General features: G+C 58.8%; 1 protein-coding gene across 4 annotated transcripts; it reads right to left on the bottom strand.

The window, feature by feature from the left end:
- Nucleotides 1–43: 43 nt before the first annotated feature.
- On the bottom strand, nucleotides 44–11,741 carry LAMB2 (laminin subunit beta 2). 4 transcript variants are annotated; one of them, XM_067044241.1, is made up of 33 exons: nucleotides 11,635–11,741; nucleotides 11,457–11,542; nucleotides 11,178–11,350; nucleotides 10,952–11,087; nucleotides 10,797–10,870; nucleotides 10,203–10,391; nucleotides 10,049–10,112; nucleotides 9,612–9,814; nucleotides 9,402–9,522; nucleotides 8,876–9,064; nucleotides 8,494–8,673; nucleotides 8,260–8,372; nucleotides 7,915–7,994; nucleotides 7,693–7,825; nucleotides 7,338–7,496; nucleotides 7,133–7,260; nucleotides 5,254–5,386; nucleotides 4,875–5,067; nucleotides 4,654–4,797; nucleotides 4,175–4,406; nucleotides 3,928–4,091; nucleotides 3,623–3,847; nucleotides 3,319–3,536; nucleotides 3,119–3,215; nucleotides 2,656–3,028; nucleotides 2,372–2,556; nucleotides 2,057–2,298; nucleotides 1,629–1,977; nucleotides 1,092–1,299; nucleotides 873–1,014; nucleotides 613–804; nucleotides 362–521; nucleotides 44–291 (listed from the first exon to the last, which is right to left on the bottom strand). In XM_067044241.1, the coding sequence occupies exons 2-33, from the start codon at nucleotides 11,539–11,541 to the stop codon at nucleotides 155–157; spliced, it is 5,421 nt and encodes a 1,806-aa protein (XP_066900342.1). In that variant the 5' UTR covers nucleotide 11,542; nucleotides 11,635–11,741; the 3' UTR covers nucleotides 44–154. The 4 variants fall into 4 exon arrangements, with proteins under 4 accessions (XP_066900342.1, XP_066900343.1, XP_066900344.1 ...); XM_067044242.1 differs by having other exon boundaries at nucleotides 613–789; XM_067044243.1 differs by lacking the exon at nucleotides 3,623–3,847.
- Between the last annotated feature and the right edge of the window lie 2,280 nt (nucleotides 11,742–14,021).

The raw sequence follows: 14,021 nt of genomic DNA, 5'->3' as shown, positions 1-14,021 counted from the left end.
CGCCCAGACTCCGCCCTCCCCAAATCAGAGTCGGTCACACAGGGGGGATTCACACTGGTTTATTGTGGGCCTTGCCAGGCTCGGGACTGTTTCATGCACAGGCAGTAATGCGTGCGGGGCGAGGCTGGGGACTGGGGTAGGCCTCGGGTAGGGGTCACTGGCAGGTGTTGTAGATCTGGACCTGCAAGTTGATGGCTTGAAGCACACTGCGCATCCTGGCCTCCAGCCCGTCCAGCTGAGCCGCTTTGCCCTCCAGCGCCCGCTCATTCTCCTCATAAGTGCCTTCCAGCTCTAGGAGAGACAGGTCTCAGATGTAGGGTCCTTCTCCCAGAGTCCCACATCTCTGGCGTCCCATCCTCACCTTGCAACCGCTGCAGCTTGTCTTGAGCAGCCCGCAACAAGCCGCGAGCCTCATCCCGCAGTTGTTCTGCCCGTGTCTGCGCAGCCAGCACACCCTGGGCCTTGCGCTCAGCCAGGGCCCTCACTGTCTGGTACTGGTCACCTAGTGGGCCCTTCAGCAGCTGTGGATATGGAGGTCCGGGGCAGGGTGGTGGCCCAGTGGCGGCCCAGCCTCTACCCCCACCCCTTCCAACTGCCTCTGCCTCAACCCACCTGTTCAGCTTCCCGGGCACGACCCTGAGCACTGCCAGCTGTTTCTTCAGCGCTAGAGGCTGCCAGGCTATTCCCTGCTCGCTTCAATTTCAGAGCCTCCAGGAGACCATCCAACTGCTGAGCCCGCTCACCTGCAGAGCTCAATGCCTTCTCTGTACCTGCCATCCTCTCCTGCACCTGCCACGGGTGGGCCTAGGGTTAAACAGGTTTATGCAGCATGCTCACAACCTTGCCCCACTGATGTCCCAGGGAGACCACACCTGGTGCAGGGTCTGCTCTGTGTCCTGTGTGTCAACCACTGCTCCCTGGATGGCACTCTGAGCAGCACCCTGTGCCCGCTGGGCCTCCTCCAGCGCTGCCTGTACTGTCTCTGCCTTCTGTTTCTCACCCTCAGCCCGGCTCCTGGAGGAGAGATGGAATCAGGGCCTGCAAGTATCAGAACCAGGTGTCAAGGATGGGGTCCAAGGTTGGGGTCACACCGTGCCCGCTGTGCATCCTTCAGTAGCTGCTCTGCCCGATGCACGTCTCCCACAGTACGCGCCAGGATCGTGTCCACATCTGCCAGGCTCCGGACCCGCTCTGCAATCTCGCCCGCCAAGTGCCGGATCTGCTCAGGTGACGCTGGGATGGAGAGCTCTAGCACCCGTGTGGCCACCATCTCAATGCTATCAGGATCAGCCCCCTCCTCTATGGGGACACAGGCAAGGGCTTAAGGACACAGATTCCCCAGCACGGGCATGGGGACACAGTCTTGGGGTATGGACTCAGGGACCACACATGGGGTATGGATTTGCTTACAGGCATAAGGATGTAACTACAATGACAGGGACTATACATGGGACATAGATTCAGGGTCGTGGACTTGGGGACTACATATGGCATGGGCTTAGGGTCCAGACACCCTGAACCCTTGCCCATCTGTGGTCACAAACAGAGGTACAGTGCAGGGCCTGACCCAAGTATGAACACAGACACAGGGGAAACACCACATGGCCTGGGCCACAAGGGAGGCTCACGGCTGAGGAAGTCCTTCACACTCTGGATAAGTTCCCGCAGTTCCTGGTTGGCCTGTTCCACCTGTCCCCTGGAAGCATTAGCCTTGTCCAGGGCTGCCTGGGCCCGCTGCTGTGCCTCGCCTGCCTGCCGACGGGTCTCAGCTACCTGGCTGAGGATGCCACCACCTTCTGCCAGTGCCCGCTGCAGTTCTGCCTGTGTGTGGCGGGCCCGACCCAGCGCCAGATCCGCCACGGCTGCTGCCCCACTGCAGCTGAGGCCCCCACAACGGGGCTGCCCATCCTCGTCCCGACAGCCGGCACCCCCGCAAGGGCTCGTAGCACAGGGTGCATCTCCCGGGGACCCACACACCTGCCAGGCACAGAACAAGTCAGGGCCTGGGGGAAGGAACAGCCATACCCATTTGTCCCACCTGACACTTATGCCTCACCAGTTCATTTATGCCTGTCAGGCTCAGGGCATGGGTACGGGCAGAGAGCTCGCGCAGTGCCTGCTGGTTGGCCATGTGCTTGCGGTTGAAGTCCTTCCTTCGGGCACCCATCAGCACCTCTGTCCGGTGCCGGGTGCCTGCTGAGTTGCTCACAGGGCTGGGCACTGTCAGGGCTGACATGTTGGCACGACGTTCTGCTTCTGCAGACAGGCTGTGGGCATGGCGGATGCTGTCATAGGCACCTAAGTTGGGCAGAGGCAGGCAGTCAGCTGAAGATCAACCCTGATCCACCCACCTAGTTGGCCAACAACTCACCCAGGAAATTTGAATGCTTGAGCAGGTCCAGATGCTGGTCAAGCTGCCGCAGTGTCAGATTAAGTGCAAGCCCGTCTCGCTCTAGACTGCTTAGTGCATGGTTGGCATTGAAATTCTTGTCCTGCACATCTGTGAGCTCTGCTTCCAGCTGGGTCAGGTGCTCAGTGGCCTCCCCAATTTCACGCCTGCATGGGGTGATGGGGAGATGTTATTTATAGAGACTTCAGCCCTAATGCATTGGGCCTCTGCCCCATCCCACCATGTATCCTCAGGCCCGTCCGCACCGCAACTCCTCTGTGGCCTCCACGAGCTGTGCAGTGGAGGCAGCTGAGGCATTACGGGCACCCACAATCCCCTGCACAGTGCCCAGCTTCTCCTGCATGTGCCAGAAGCTGCTCTCAAAGGCACCCAGCACACCCGTCTGCTGCAGCTCCTGCGCCCACTGCTCCAGGCGCCGTGTACGAGCAGCCAGGTCCTGTACCACACGGTCCCAGTCCCCGAAGCACGCGTGGCAGGGGTGGCAGGCAGGAAAGACGCCCGAGAAGCCACGGGCACACTGGTCACAGCGCACGCCAGACATGCCCAGGCGGCAGCTGCAGTGGCCTGTGGAACGGTGACACTGAGGTGTGTCTATCCCACGAGGGTCACAATCACAGGCTGCAGGAAAACGGCAGACCACAGAGTTAGGGCGCCAATGGGGCATCCTGGGAAATCCCCCATCCACCCTGGCCCCACGAGCCCCCTTACCGCGGCACTGCAACCCAGGGTCTCCCCAGTGGAGCTCCTGGCACTCAGAACAGGTTTGCCCACCGAAGCCGGCACGGCAGTGGCACTGTCCTGTGAACTAGAGTGGGAACAGGGCAGAGGTCAGTCAGAGGCTGAACCCTCAAGACGTGAGGCAGGCAGCTGGCCCCATCTCCCCAGGGATCCACAGGAAGGTCCCATACCTCATTGCAGGTGGGGCCTCTGGCTCGGCTTGGGTGGCAGGCACAGGGCTGGCAGCCATGGCCACTGGTAAGGTTCCAGAAGTTGGGGGCACAGCGGTCACAGCTAGGACCCTGGACATTGGGGAGGCATGGGCACTGCCCACTGCTTGGGTCACAGTTGCACCGGTCAGTGGATGGGCACTGCTGGGGATCTGTGCCCAGCAGGTTGCAGGTGCAGCCTATGCCAGCCAAGATGAGCGCACTGGTTAAGGGGAGCTAGAGCAGGGAGCCCTACCTCAGCCATACCCTCCATACCCACACTCACGGTGACAGCTCTGTCGGGCAGCCTGCCCATGGAAGCCAGGCTTGCAGTGGGCACAGTGCGGCCCCTCTGTGTGGTGTAAGCAGCGCAGGCATTGCCCCGAGTGGGGGTCACAGGCATCAGGGTCCGTGGGGTCAATGTTACCACTGCATTCGCATGGTTGGCACTGGCCGCCTGGCCTTGATGGGTCCCCAAAGTGCCCAGGGGCACAAGCTTCACACCGCAGCCCTGCCCACAGTCGAGGGAAGGCGTGAGTGCTCAGCCCAGCTGCCCCACCCTGATCCCACGCCTGTACCTTACCCACTCACCTGTGTAGCCTGCCCTGCAGTGGCACATGATCTGCTGGGAGTACCCATCCCGATGGCAAGAAGTAGCAAAGTGCCGCCGGCTCCCGGGGCCTTCAGGGCAGGGACATGGCCGGCACTGGCCCCCATATGGCAGCCGTGGGTCCCCGTGGAAGCCAGCAATGCATCTGCAGGGAGAAGGAGGAAGAGCTGTGTCATCCCTGAGCAGCCCGCCCACCCACCAGCTCACTCATAGCTGCTTCAGGCTCACCTTTCACAGTGCTCACCCCCTGTGTGGTCACGGCAGCCCAGGCAAGTGCCTGTGTCAGGGTCACATTCGTCTGCATGCCCGTTGCAGACACACGGCCGGCAGTTAGGGAATCCCCACTGGCCACGCTGGCAGCGGTCACAGCGAAGCCCAAATGCACCAGTTCGGCAGGGGCATTGCCCATTGGTTGCTTCACACAGGCCGCTGAGTGCCCCCTCAGGGCTGCACTGGCAGGCTGGGGGCAAGGCAGAGGCTGAGCCAGGGAGAGGGTTTGAGGGGAGTTTGGGTGAGGTCACGGTAGAAGGTCAGGGAATGGAAGAGAACTGCAAGTGACCAGGGCTGAGAGTACGGGGTCCAAAGCAGAGTTGGAAGAAGGAAGAAGCAGAGCAAGAGGAAGGAGGGAGAACAGTAGTGGCAGCGGGGCAGAGGTGGAGGCGGTGTGTGGAGAGAAGAACAGGAGGGACAAAGGGGCAGGTGAATACCTTGACAGCCTGTGGGGCCAAAGCCATAATAGCCAGGGGCACAGAGGTCACAGCGGCGCCCAACCACTGCAGGTTTGCACAGGCACTGACCGCCATGGGGGTTGCACTCAGAGCTCAGTGAGCCCTGGGGGTCACACTGACAGGCTGTGGGGAGAGGGGACAGGGCAGGTCAAGCTGAGCCCACACACCTCCGCCCCACCAGCCAAACCACAGGCACTCACGCAGGGCTCCGTTGTAGACCAGTGTGGACAGGCTGATGAGGAGGGGGGCGCAGGCCTCAGAGGGAAGGGTCTTGCTGGGCACCAGACCCTCCTCGTGGCAGCGGTAGTGTTCAAAGGTGGCACGGCGCTCCAGAGAAGCCGCATCACCCCCACTAAACATATCCAGCACCAGGACACGGGGCAGCAGCACCAGCTTAAGAGATGAGCAAGGAAGAATGAAGTTCAGACCCAGGACCATGTTGGAACTGCCAGAACACTAAGCTTAGCACTGCCACAGACCTGCCTCTTCTGTCACAGACCCCTTCTGTACAGTCACCACTACAGGACCCATCCCACAGTCCCTGCCATCTTGATTGGTGTGGGAAGGGGAACTGTTCACCGAGTCAATGAGTAGGCTGGGTCCAGAATAGGGGGCCTCAGGCTGGGCACCTCCTCCTGTTCGCACCAGCTTGAGATGCAGCTTGTAGGAGATGCCAGGCTCAAGGCAGACAGGTCTGGGAAACACCATGTACCTGAGGTAGGCGAGGACAGGTATGGGGTCACCCAGGGTTCCCGTATCCATCATCTTGGGCCTCCCCACCCCACACAGGGCAACCAAATCATTGGCCAAGAAAGATGCTAGGGCTGGGCCAGGCCAAAAACAGCTGGACAACCTGACGGAGAATCTCTACAGAAGATTCCCATAAATGTGCCTTCACTGGAATTGTCACCTGTGCAGACAGTCTTGCTGAAAACACTCCATACGGCCTTGCAACCCCAGATCATTTCCCTGGCACAAATGCTTGCCAATTTTCCCTCAATGCCCTTTTTACGCTTCCTCCAACCTTGACCTCCAGCCTTGTCACGGCTCCTCTTCACCAAGACTGCATCACCTCCCCTCACCCCAGGTCATTCCCATCAGCCTGCAAACCCATGCTAGGGTTCTTTTATCCCCCCTGAAAAAAATCTTTGCTCAAGATTCGAGTCTCTCCCTGGCTGCTGCTTTGTCTTTGCTCTCCTGACCAACAAACCCCTAAAATTTAACAGTAATCATTGCCTCCACTCTCTAGCCTCCCACTCCAGGGGAACTTTTGCCCCCGCCAGCATGCCATAGAGTCAGCCTGTCCCAAGGTCATCAGTGACCTCCAGTTAGCCAAACCCAGCGGCCACTCCTCTATTCTTATCTGCTCCAGCGTCCAGCAGCATGCAGTGAGGTCAGCGTGCCTTCCTTCCTGAGACGCTCTTCTCTTGGCTTCTGGGACCTTGTCCAGACTCCTGATTTCTCCCCATCCCCCAGCTACTCCCTCTTTACTGGGCTCTAACACTAGAGTACCCACAAAGCTTGGTTCTGCTCCTCCTTCCTTTCTCTGGTCATTTAATCTAGATCCACCTCTTTAGGGACAAATCCCAAACTTAACATCTCCAACCTGAGCCCTCCAGTAATTCCAGACACAGAAATCCAACCACCCACTGGCCTTGTCCCCCATGTCTAAGCATCTCAGAACTGCTCTTTCCTATGTCTCCATCTCAGCGAAGAGCACATGCCATCCAGATGCCCAAGCCCAAAACCCTAGAGTCACCTTTCCACTTTTTCTCCCTTTCCTAAGCCATCAGCTCTGCCACTGGAACCCTCTGGAAACTTCCTTCTATCGCCACCTCAACTGCTACACCTGTGTCCAGCCCACTGTCACTCAGCTAACTCAATAGCTGCCAGCAGATCTCCCAGCTTCCACCTTGGCCCGTTAGGTCTATTCTCCTCTCAGAAACTAGAGGAATCTTTGATAAACATAAGTCACAGTTGGCAAAATGTCTATAACGGGTACAGCCAGGTTCATTATGCTATTCTCTGCTTCTATGTATTTTTATTTTTACATGATAAAAAGTTCAGAAAAAAGTGATGAAAAAAGATACATGAAACAAATACTACCCAAAATATAATAAAGCCTTAGTCAGACCAGTTACATCCCCACTCAGAGTACTCTGATACCCTCCCTTCCCCCCAAGAGCACTACCTATCCTGACAATCAGTGGACTCCCCTTATTTCCTGCCTTGGCCTCTGGAACTTAGACCCCTGAAGGAGCAGGTCTTGTTCTATCTACTTCCTTTCTCTGACCAGTGCCATGCCCAGCAGCAGCTGGCAAACAGTACACAGGAGGAGGAGACACTTGAAGGAAGGAACAGATGAATGAGCAGGGGGGGTCTTCCAAGTGCCCACCAGGGAGCTTAGGGCTGACCCACAACCCCCTACAGTTGTAGGTGCTACCATTAGTGTCCTCACCTGGTGCCTGGTTGCAGAGTCCCTGGGATGTGGTCATCCTTGGGCAGCACGTGCCCACATGGACTGTGGGCAGATACAGGCCCTGGGCGCTGCACAGTCAGTTCCATCTCTGCCCATTGCTCAGGTACCTGGGGGAATGGGGTGATGGATGAGATGCTCCCACACCCAGAGGGTCAGCTCTGGGTTACGTGTCACGAGGTCTGACCTGGGGCTCCAAGCGCAGTAGCAGGTCATAGTCCATGGCTCTTGGTACAGAGGCCAACAGGAACTCCAGTGCCTGGCCTTCCCGCAGCCTAACAAAGCCTGGGCCAGTCCAAGATGGAATCCCCCCAGGGGTCACCAGGCGCTCCACCACATCAGGTACCTGGGAAGCAATGCGGCTAGGGGTGCAGGCTCAGGCAAGGCACTGCCTCTTTTGCCACAGCCTGTCCCCAAACCCCAGCTCTCTAGTTGAGGCCCTGCCCGAGGCAGACACCCTCCCTACACCAGGCACCACCCATAACCCTGCCTCTCCAGCCATAGTATCACCCATGCCCTGTCCTTCAACAGCACCCCCCTACCTGCCCCCGGGCTTCCTCAGCCTCCCAAATTAGGTGGTCAAGGAAGGGTCGGAAGTAACCAGGCTGCACCTGCTCACAGCGTCGCCCCACCATGTTCTGGCGGCAGCGGCACTGACCTGTGGCCTCGTTGCACCTTTGGAACACATGGTTACTCAAGAAGGATCCCCTTTCCAGCCCAGGATCTTTTCCCACCCCTCCCAGGGCCCCTTATACAGTACTCACTGGGGATCCAGGGCACCACCGACATCGCAGTCACATGGACGGCAGCCAAGTAAGTCGTGGCTCAGGCCCCAGTGACCAGGCTGGGGGAGAAGAGGTTGCTGAGGGCCAGAAATAGACCCCCCTCTCTGCCCAACAGGGAATCCAATGATTGCTCTCAGCCTCTACCACCCCTTGGGGAAAGCATGGCCCCCCGACCACTGGCTCTCATCCTTGGCCTCCCAGACCTGAGGCCTCTCAACCAGGATCGGACCCAAAGCCCTCAGCACCCACCCAGTGGGGCAGGGACACCATTCCCAGCCCTATCCTCTGAGGATAAGTGCAGAACTCCAGCCCCTCCAGTCGCACCAGGCAGCGGTTGCAGCCACGTCCAGTCACTAGACGCTTGCAGAAACAGGCTCCACTGTTGCGGTCACAAGGGGTGCCCCCCGGCACCGTGCCCCGTGTATCACACTGACATTCTGCGGAGAAGGAGACCCATCAGCACTTTGGGGAGCTGGGGCAGTGCTCGTGTCCAGTTGGGTCCAGAGTAAAAGGTCAAGGGTTAAGGTCAGCACAGGAGTTAGGACAGGAAGCACGTACGCTGGCAGCCTAGAGGGTCACTGGCACTGAGCCCAAAGAAGCCATCACGGCACTGCTGGCAGCGAGAGCCCACCACATGTTCTTTGCAGCGACACTGGCCTGAGACAAGCCCCAGTGCAGGATCATCATGGGGATCACAGCGACCACTGTCTTGGGAACCCATGGGGTCACAGTCACAGGCTGAGAGCACAGAGAAGTGCAGGGTTACCCTATGCCAACTAGCCCAGCACAAGTCATCTCTCAAGCCCCCACCCTAGATTCCCAGTCTGGCTCCACCCTCCATACCCCCACCCCAAATCCCTGCAACCTGGACAGCAGTCTGGCACTTCAGCTCATACCCCAGGATCAGCCTTCCCTCTCCCATGTCCAATTCCAGCCTTACAGCGGCACACGGCTGGGTCTCGCAGGTCCTTGGTTGGGTCACGGTAGAAGAAGGGTCGGCAGAGCTCACACTGGAGCCCAGCTGTGTTGTGCTGACACCCATCACACACACCTCCACTCACGTTGCCAGATGCAAGGTATATGGCCATGTCGAAGTGGCAGCTGTAGGTATGCCCATGGCACTCACACTCTTGGGAGAGGGGAGGGAAGAGCAGGGCAAAGGCCACTTGAGGGACCATGTCCTGAGGGTAAGGGGCTTAGGGGCCCCCAGTGCCACCTTAGGTCCCTGCCACAGGCCAGAATTTGTGGGTGGGGGTTCAGGGACTTTAAGGCTTCAGCATCATACTGGGCCCCTAACCAGAGCAGACTGTGGCAGAGGGTTGAGGGAGTCCCCAGGGGCATCAAGACCAGGATACCCTTCAGGCACAGCCTAGGTGTTAGGGGCTTAACCAACCAGCTCTAGGTTCTTCCCAGGGCACAGCCAGGCCACAGAGTCCTGGGGCTATGAGGGCCGGGGTCTCACTCACTCCTGCAGGCGTGACTGTGGCCGTCCTCAGCGGGGTGCCAGGGCAGATCATGATAGAAATCCTGACACTGCTCACAGTTGAAGCCACGAGTGTTGTGTTTGCAGATGCAGGCCCCATGAACCTAGCAGGGTGGGTAGACAAGTGGTCAGCACTGTCCAGCCATGCCTGCCCCTGCCCCCAGCCCTACTCCAGCCAGCTGAAGACCCTCACCATGCCCTCAGCATGGGCTGGTGCCCCTGGGGCGGGTGCACACTGTGAGGCATGTCCATAGCAGAAGCAGTTGCCACGCACAACCAGCTCGTACAGGGCATAATAGTACTTTTCCCGGATCTCCCGCCGTGGGTCAAGCAGGTTGTCTCCAAGTGTGTGTAGCCGTGTCAGGTTCACCCGTAGGTTGGTGATCTTTAGCAGGTCTAAGTGGGGGAAAGGAGTTGGGGGCCAGCTGTCCAGGCAGGCTCTTGCTGCCCCATGCCCACCCAGGAGCTGAAGCTGCCAAGGTCACTTTGGGAGACCTCCTGTCTACAGCTATATGAGCTAAATTGGACTTGGCACCTGCCCTAGGAAGCACCCAGAATAGCTACTGAGGCCCCAGATAGTCACCAGCCGGACGCTGGGACTGCGCCAGCCTCAAAGAATGGAACACTCACTCTGGATCCATGGGCTGTAGGGGTCTGGAATAGGGATTGCAGGGTCCAGCACACGATAGATGACCTGGAAGGGCATAGAGTCATTAGAGACACTGGACCTGCCTCACGCCCATCGTGCCCCCTTTCTGCCTCAAACCTAGATCCCAGCCCTCACCTCGCCTTCAGTAGATGGCTCAATCTCTGAATAGCGTGACTCACAGACTACGTCATCCCAGTGCCGTGGGGGGGCCAGTGGGACTCCTGGGAAGTCAGCCCCACAGTCATAGGAGAAATATCTGTACACGTGCCAGGTGCGTCCAAAGTCTGCTGAGCGCTCCACCAGCATGGCAGCAGGGCGAAACGTCTGGGTGGGGAGCATGGCTGATCAGTGGGCACTAGGACCCAAGTCCAGCCCAGGCCTATCAAGAGCCCTGCCCAGCTGGGGCCTGCCCTCAAGCAGCTCACAGACAGGTGGAGGTGACCAGGGGAAGCCAAGCAAGGATCAAGAAGGGAAGCCACCTCTAATGGGGAGACTCAGCGGTCGCGGGGCCCAGGGAGGCAGCGCATGACCCAGCCTGGGATTGAGGCAGCGTGTACAAAGGCCTGGAGGGGGGTGGCAACAGAAGGTGTGGGAGGTGAAAGAGCCTCCCATCCAGCCAGGGCACAGCATATGAGCACAGGGAGGCTGGGCTGAAGAGCTGGGACTCTGTTCAGGGGCAATGGGGAGCCAAGCAGGGTGCTTCAAGCAGGCTCCCAGACACGCGGGCACCTTGAAGGTCATAATGAGGTGCGTGAAATGGAACTCAGCCTCCAAGTCCAGCTGGATGGTGACCACGGGGACACCTGGGGCAGGAGTCGGAGGTCAGGGACTTGAGGCTACTTGGTGGACAGCCCTGCTCACCCATACCTCACCCACAGCCTCACCATTCTCTGACTGCCACCAGGCTGCCCGGCGTTGTGGTGCGAAGCTGGTAACTACATTCTGGATGCGATGGCTGTTTGGGTTGTCTCTAGCAGAGAAGGGGCGCCGGGAGTCACACAGGAAGCATTTCTTCTCGTCCTGGGTTGGGTCAGTTCAGGATCAGCGTTAGTGCCTAAGCCAGTGCCAGCACCGCCCTGACTCAGCCCCCCACCTCAACTCCAGCCACACCTGCAGGTGACTGACGATGCAGTAGGGCTGGGGCCCATGCAAGCCACAGGTGGATGAGGCGGTCAGTCTGTCAGCACGGCCCACCAGCAGGTCCCCTGTGGCGGGGTAGCAGCTTCCCCGCGAACAGCCTGGCACATCCGGGGCCAGGGCCTGGGCCAGGGCGGTGGCCAGCTCTGGGAACAGGGAGTCAGCTGGTTCTGCTGCGCTCCCACCCCGTAGCCCCAGAGCCAGCTACCCCAGGACCCACCATCACATCCCGCAACCCCCAGGCCCTCTCACCGCTCAGCAGCAGGCCCAGTAGAAGCTGCCAGGGCCCAGGCTGTCCCCGCAGGTCCCTCCCTTGTTCTCCTGCGGCCTGCTCCATCCTGAAGAGGAGAGGAATCAGGATGAGGGGGGATGAGAGGTCTGGGGCCCATGCCCATCTATCCCCTCCCTTGGGGTCCCGTGTTGACTCTGCCTGTGTGGGTCCTTGGCCGATTCCCCACTCGGTCCTCTGTCTGTCCAGCGGTCCCTCCACTAGCTCGGAGTAAGGCGACTTTGAGCAAAGTTGGGAAGTACGGCAGGAAGCAAAGCGCGGAGCGGATCTCGGCAGGAGCACAACATCGTGCAGAAACCCCCACCTCTCTGGAAACGACCCTCACTCTAGAAACTAGACACAGGCTGGCTCACCTGCAAATCTTTATTGTGCCCCCATGCCCACGTCTGCACAGAGCCAGGGGAACACAGGGTTTTGGGCCCTTAGGACACTATAGTTAGGGGACGCACCAAGCAGGGGCTATGGCATAAGCAAAGGAGAGGAGTCTGATCTTTAAAACCTCTAGTGGCCCATGGAAACTAGCCTTTGTCCCCAGTGTCGTTGGTGCTGTGGAAGTCACCATCAATTAGGCTTTTCAGTCCCAGGGCTCCAGCATCAGTGGGGAGGTGGAAGGGTGCACTCAGGGTGTGAAGCTCCCCTATTCAGGGATGTGGGATGGACAGCCTGGCTGGAAGGACAGGACAACATAGGGGTAGGGGGGGAGATGAAGAAAGGCCATCTCCTGCCCAGGGTCTCTGCTTCCCCCAATCACTACAACAAGTAGGCATGAGAAGAGCTCAGTTTCCCACTATGAAAATGAGTGCTGGTCACCGACAACAGACCAGAGCAGTAGCGAGCAAATCCAGATCTTATGGCTCTTCATCCACTCCGGGCCTTCGGGCCCACCGAGAGCGCCGGAGCCCGGGCTTGGAATGCGCGCTGCCCAGAGCCCATGCCCCACCCATGCCCCTGGGACTGCGGTAGGGACCACGGATTCTGGGGGTCTGTAGGGCCCTGTCGGGGTGACTTTGAGCTGCCACAGCTGTGCCCACTGTCTGGGGTCAGGTGGAGACTACCCCAGAGGTGTAGGCCGAGGGGAGAAAGCTGGGGTTCTTCAGGGGAATCATTAGGCTTCACAGGGAGAGTCTGGGCAGGGGGGCAGTCAATCTGCTGGACTTCAAGGGTTGCTGGGAGTTGCACCAGTTATGTGGAGTAGGGGTCTCCAGACACCTGGGGGGTCATGTAGTCAATCTGAGGGGCTCAGGGATACTAGAGGGGGCTCAGAATTTGAGCTCACTCAGAGATAAGGATCTATCAGGATCTCAGGGGCACTTGATGGTCTCAGGGAGTTTTACTTGACACCCTCCCCCCACACACACACCCGCCGCCTCCCGGTTTCTCAAGGTCAGAGGACCACTGGAAAACAACATGGTGTCACATAGAGGTCACTCAGGATCAGCAGGCACTCAGTGGTGCCTCTGGTCTCTCAAGGTCAGGAGATTCCTGGGTCACTCTGAGTCACCCAGGTAGTCCCAGAGTCCCTCTTACGGGCATCCACAGGCAGCAGTCAGCAGGTGGTGTATGCAATGGCCCACAGGGTGGTCACTTTCTTGCCCAGTGCCTGCGCATTCTGAGCCAGGTGGCGCTCCAACCCTGGGGATCAGGGTCATCTGAGCCAGGCTCCGACTTCTGGTCCTAATTTCTGACCCTGACTCTGACCCCAGCCCTAAATAAGCTCTAACCCTAATTAACGTTTGACCTCCTGTTCTGGACATTGACCCCAGCCTGAGCCTTATATGAATCTGGACCTGACCTGCACCCTGCCCTGACCCTCCCACACCATCCCTATAACTCTGACCCTCCCTTCTGACCCTGACCACCCCCCATACCCACCCCACCATGGCCCAGCCACGTACACTCTAGGCAGCTCCAGCTGTTCTGTGCCAGCATTAGAAATTCTTGGGCCTCAGTTCATGCCCACTCTACCCACTCTTCTGCATCTTGCACCGTGGCCACCGGGCTATGCGTGCCCTCCTGCAACTCCACCACACCTAACTAGGCCACCTGCAATTCCTAGAGCAGGACTAGATCTGAAACCCCACCCCACGTAGACTCTACAGTCCCAAACATATTGCTACCCAAAGTTCCTGGGTTGGGGGGCAGGGGCTTTTAGAACTGAGACCCTTCCTCAGCCCAGCATAGCCCAGTCCCAGCCTAAACCCCATTTCACACTATTCCAGAGGTGTCCCTGAGACCCTAATGTCCATTTTTCCCATCTTACCTTGACCAGGCTCCCAGCCACACCCAAGGCATGTGCTGCTCACTCTTCTGCCTCCTGGGCCTGCCACTGACTCAGGGCCAAAGAGGTCCTGAGAGCCACAGCTGCACTGGACAGATGCCCCAGGACCAGGGTCACATCCACCAGCAGTGCCACCCAGGCCAGGTGGCCTGCCACCTGAGGCAAAGATTGGGGAATCACAGAGAGGTCACAGCAGGGTAGAGCATTACATGATCAGGGTATTTAGCACCATGGTATCACAATTGGTCAA

The sequence above is a fragment of the Kogia breviceps genome, chromosome 10 (genome assembly GCF_026419965.1).
Source record: "Kogia breviceps isolate mKogBre1 chromosome 10, mKogBre1 haplotype 1, whole genome shotgun sequence".
In the NCBI taxonomy this organism is placed as follows: Eukaryota; Metazoa; Chordata; class Mammalia; order Artiodactyla; family Physeteridae; genus Kogia; species Kogia breviceps.
The sequence above is the reverse complement of the archived record's forward strand: the minus strand, read 5'-3'. Positions and strand labels throughout refer to the sequence as shown.

Bases quoted from the DNA above. Each gene is read 5' to 3' on its own strand.
- LAMB2 (XM_067044241.1), bottom strand. From the start codon at position 11,541: ATGGAGCAGGCCGCAGGAGAACAAGGGAGGGACCTGCGGGGACAGCCT. The intron at 4,092-4,174 runs GTGAGCCTGAAG...TTCTCCCTGCAG, and splicing joins GGGGGTGAGCACTGTGAAAG to ATGCATTGCTGGCTTCCACG. The intron at 3,848-3,927 runs GTGAGTGGGTAA...GACTGTGGGCAG, and splicing joins CTGCAGGGCAGGCTACACAG to GGCTGCGGTGTGAAGCTTGT.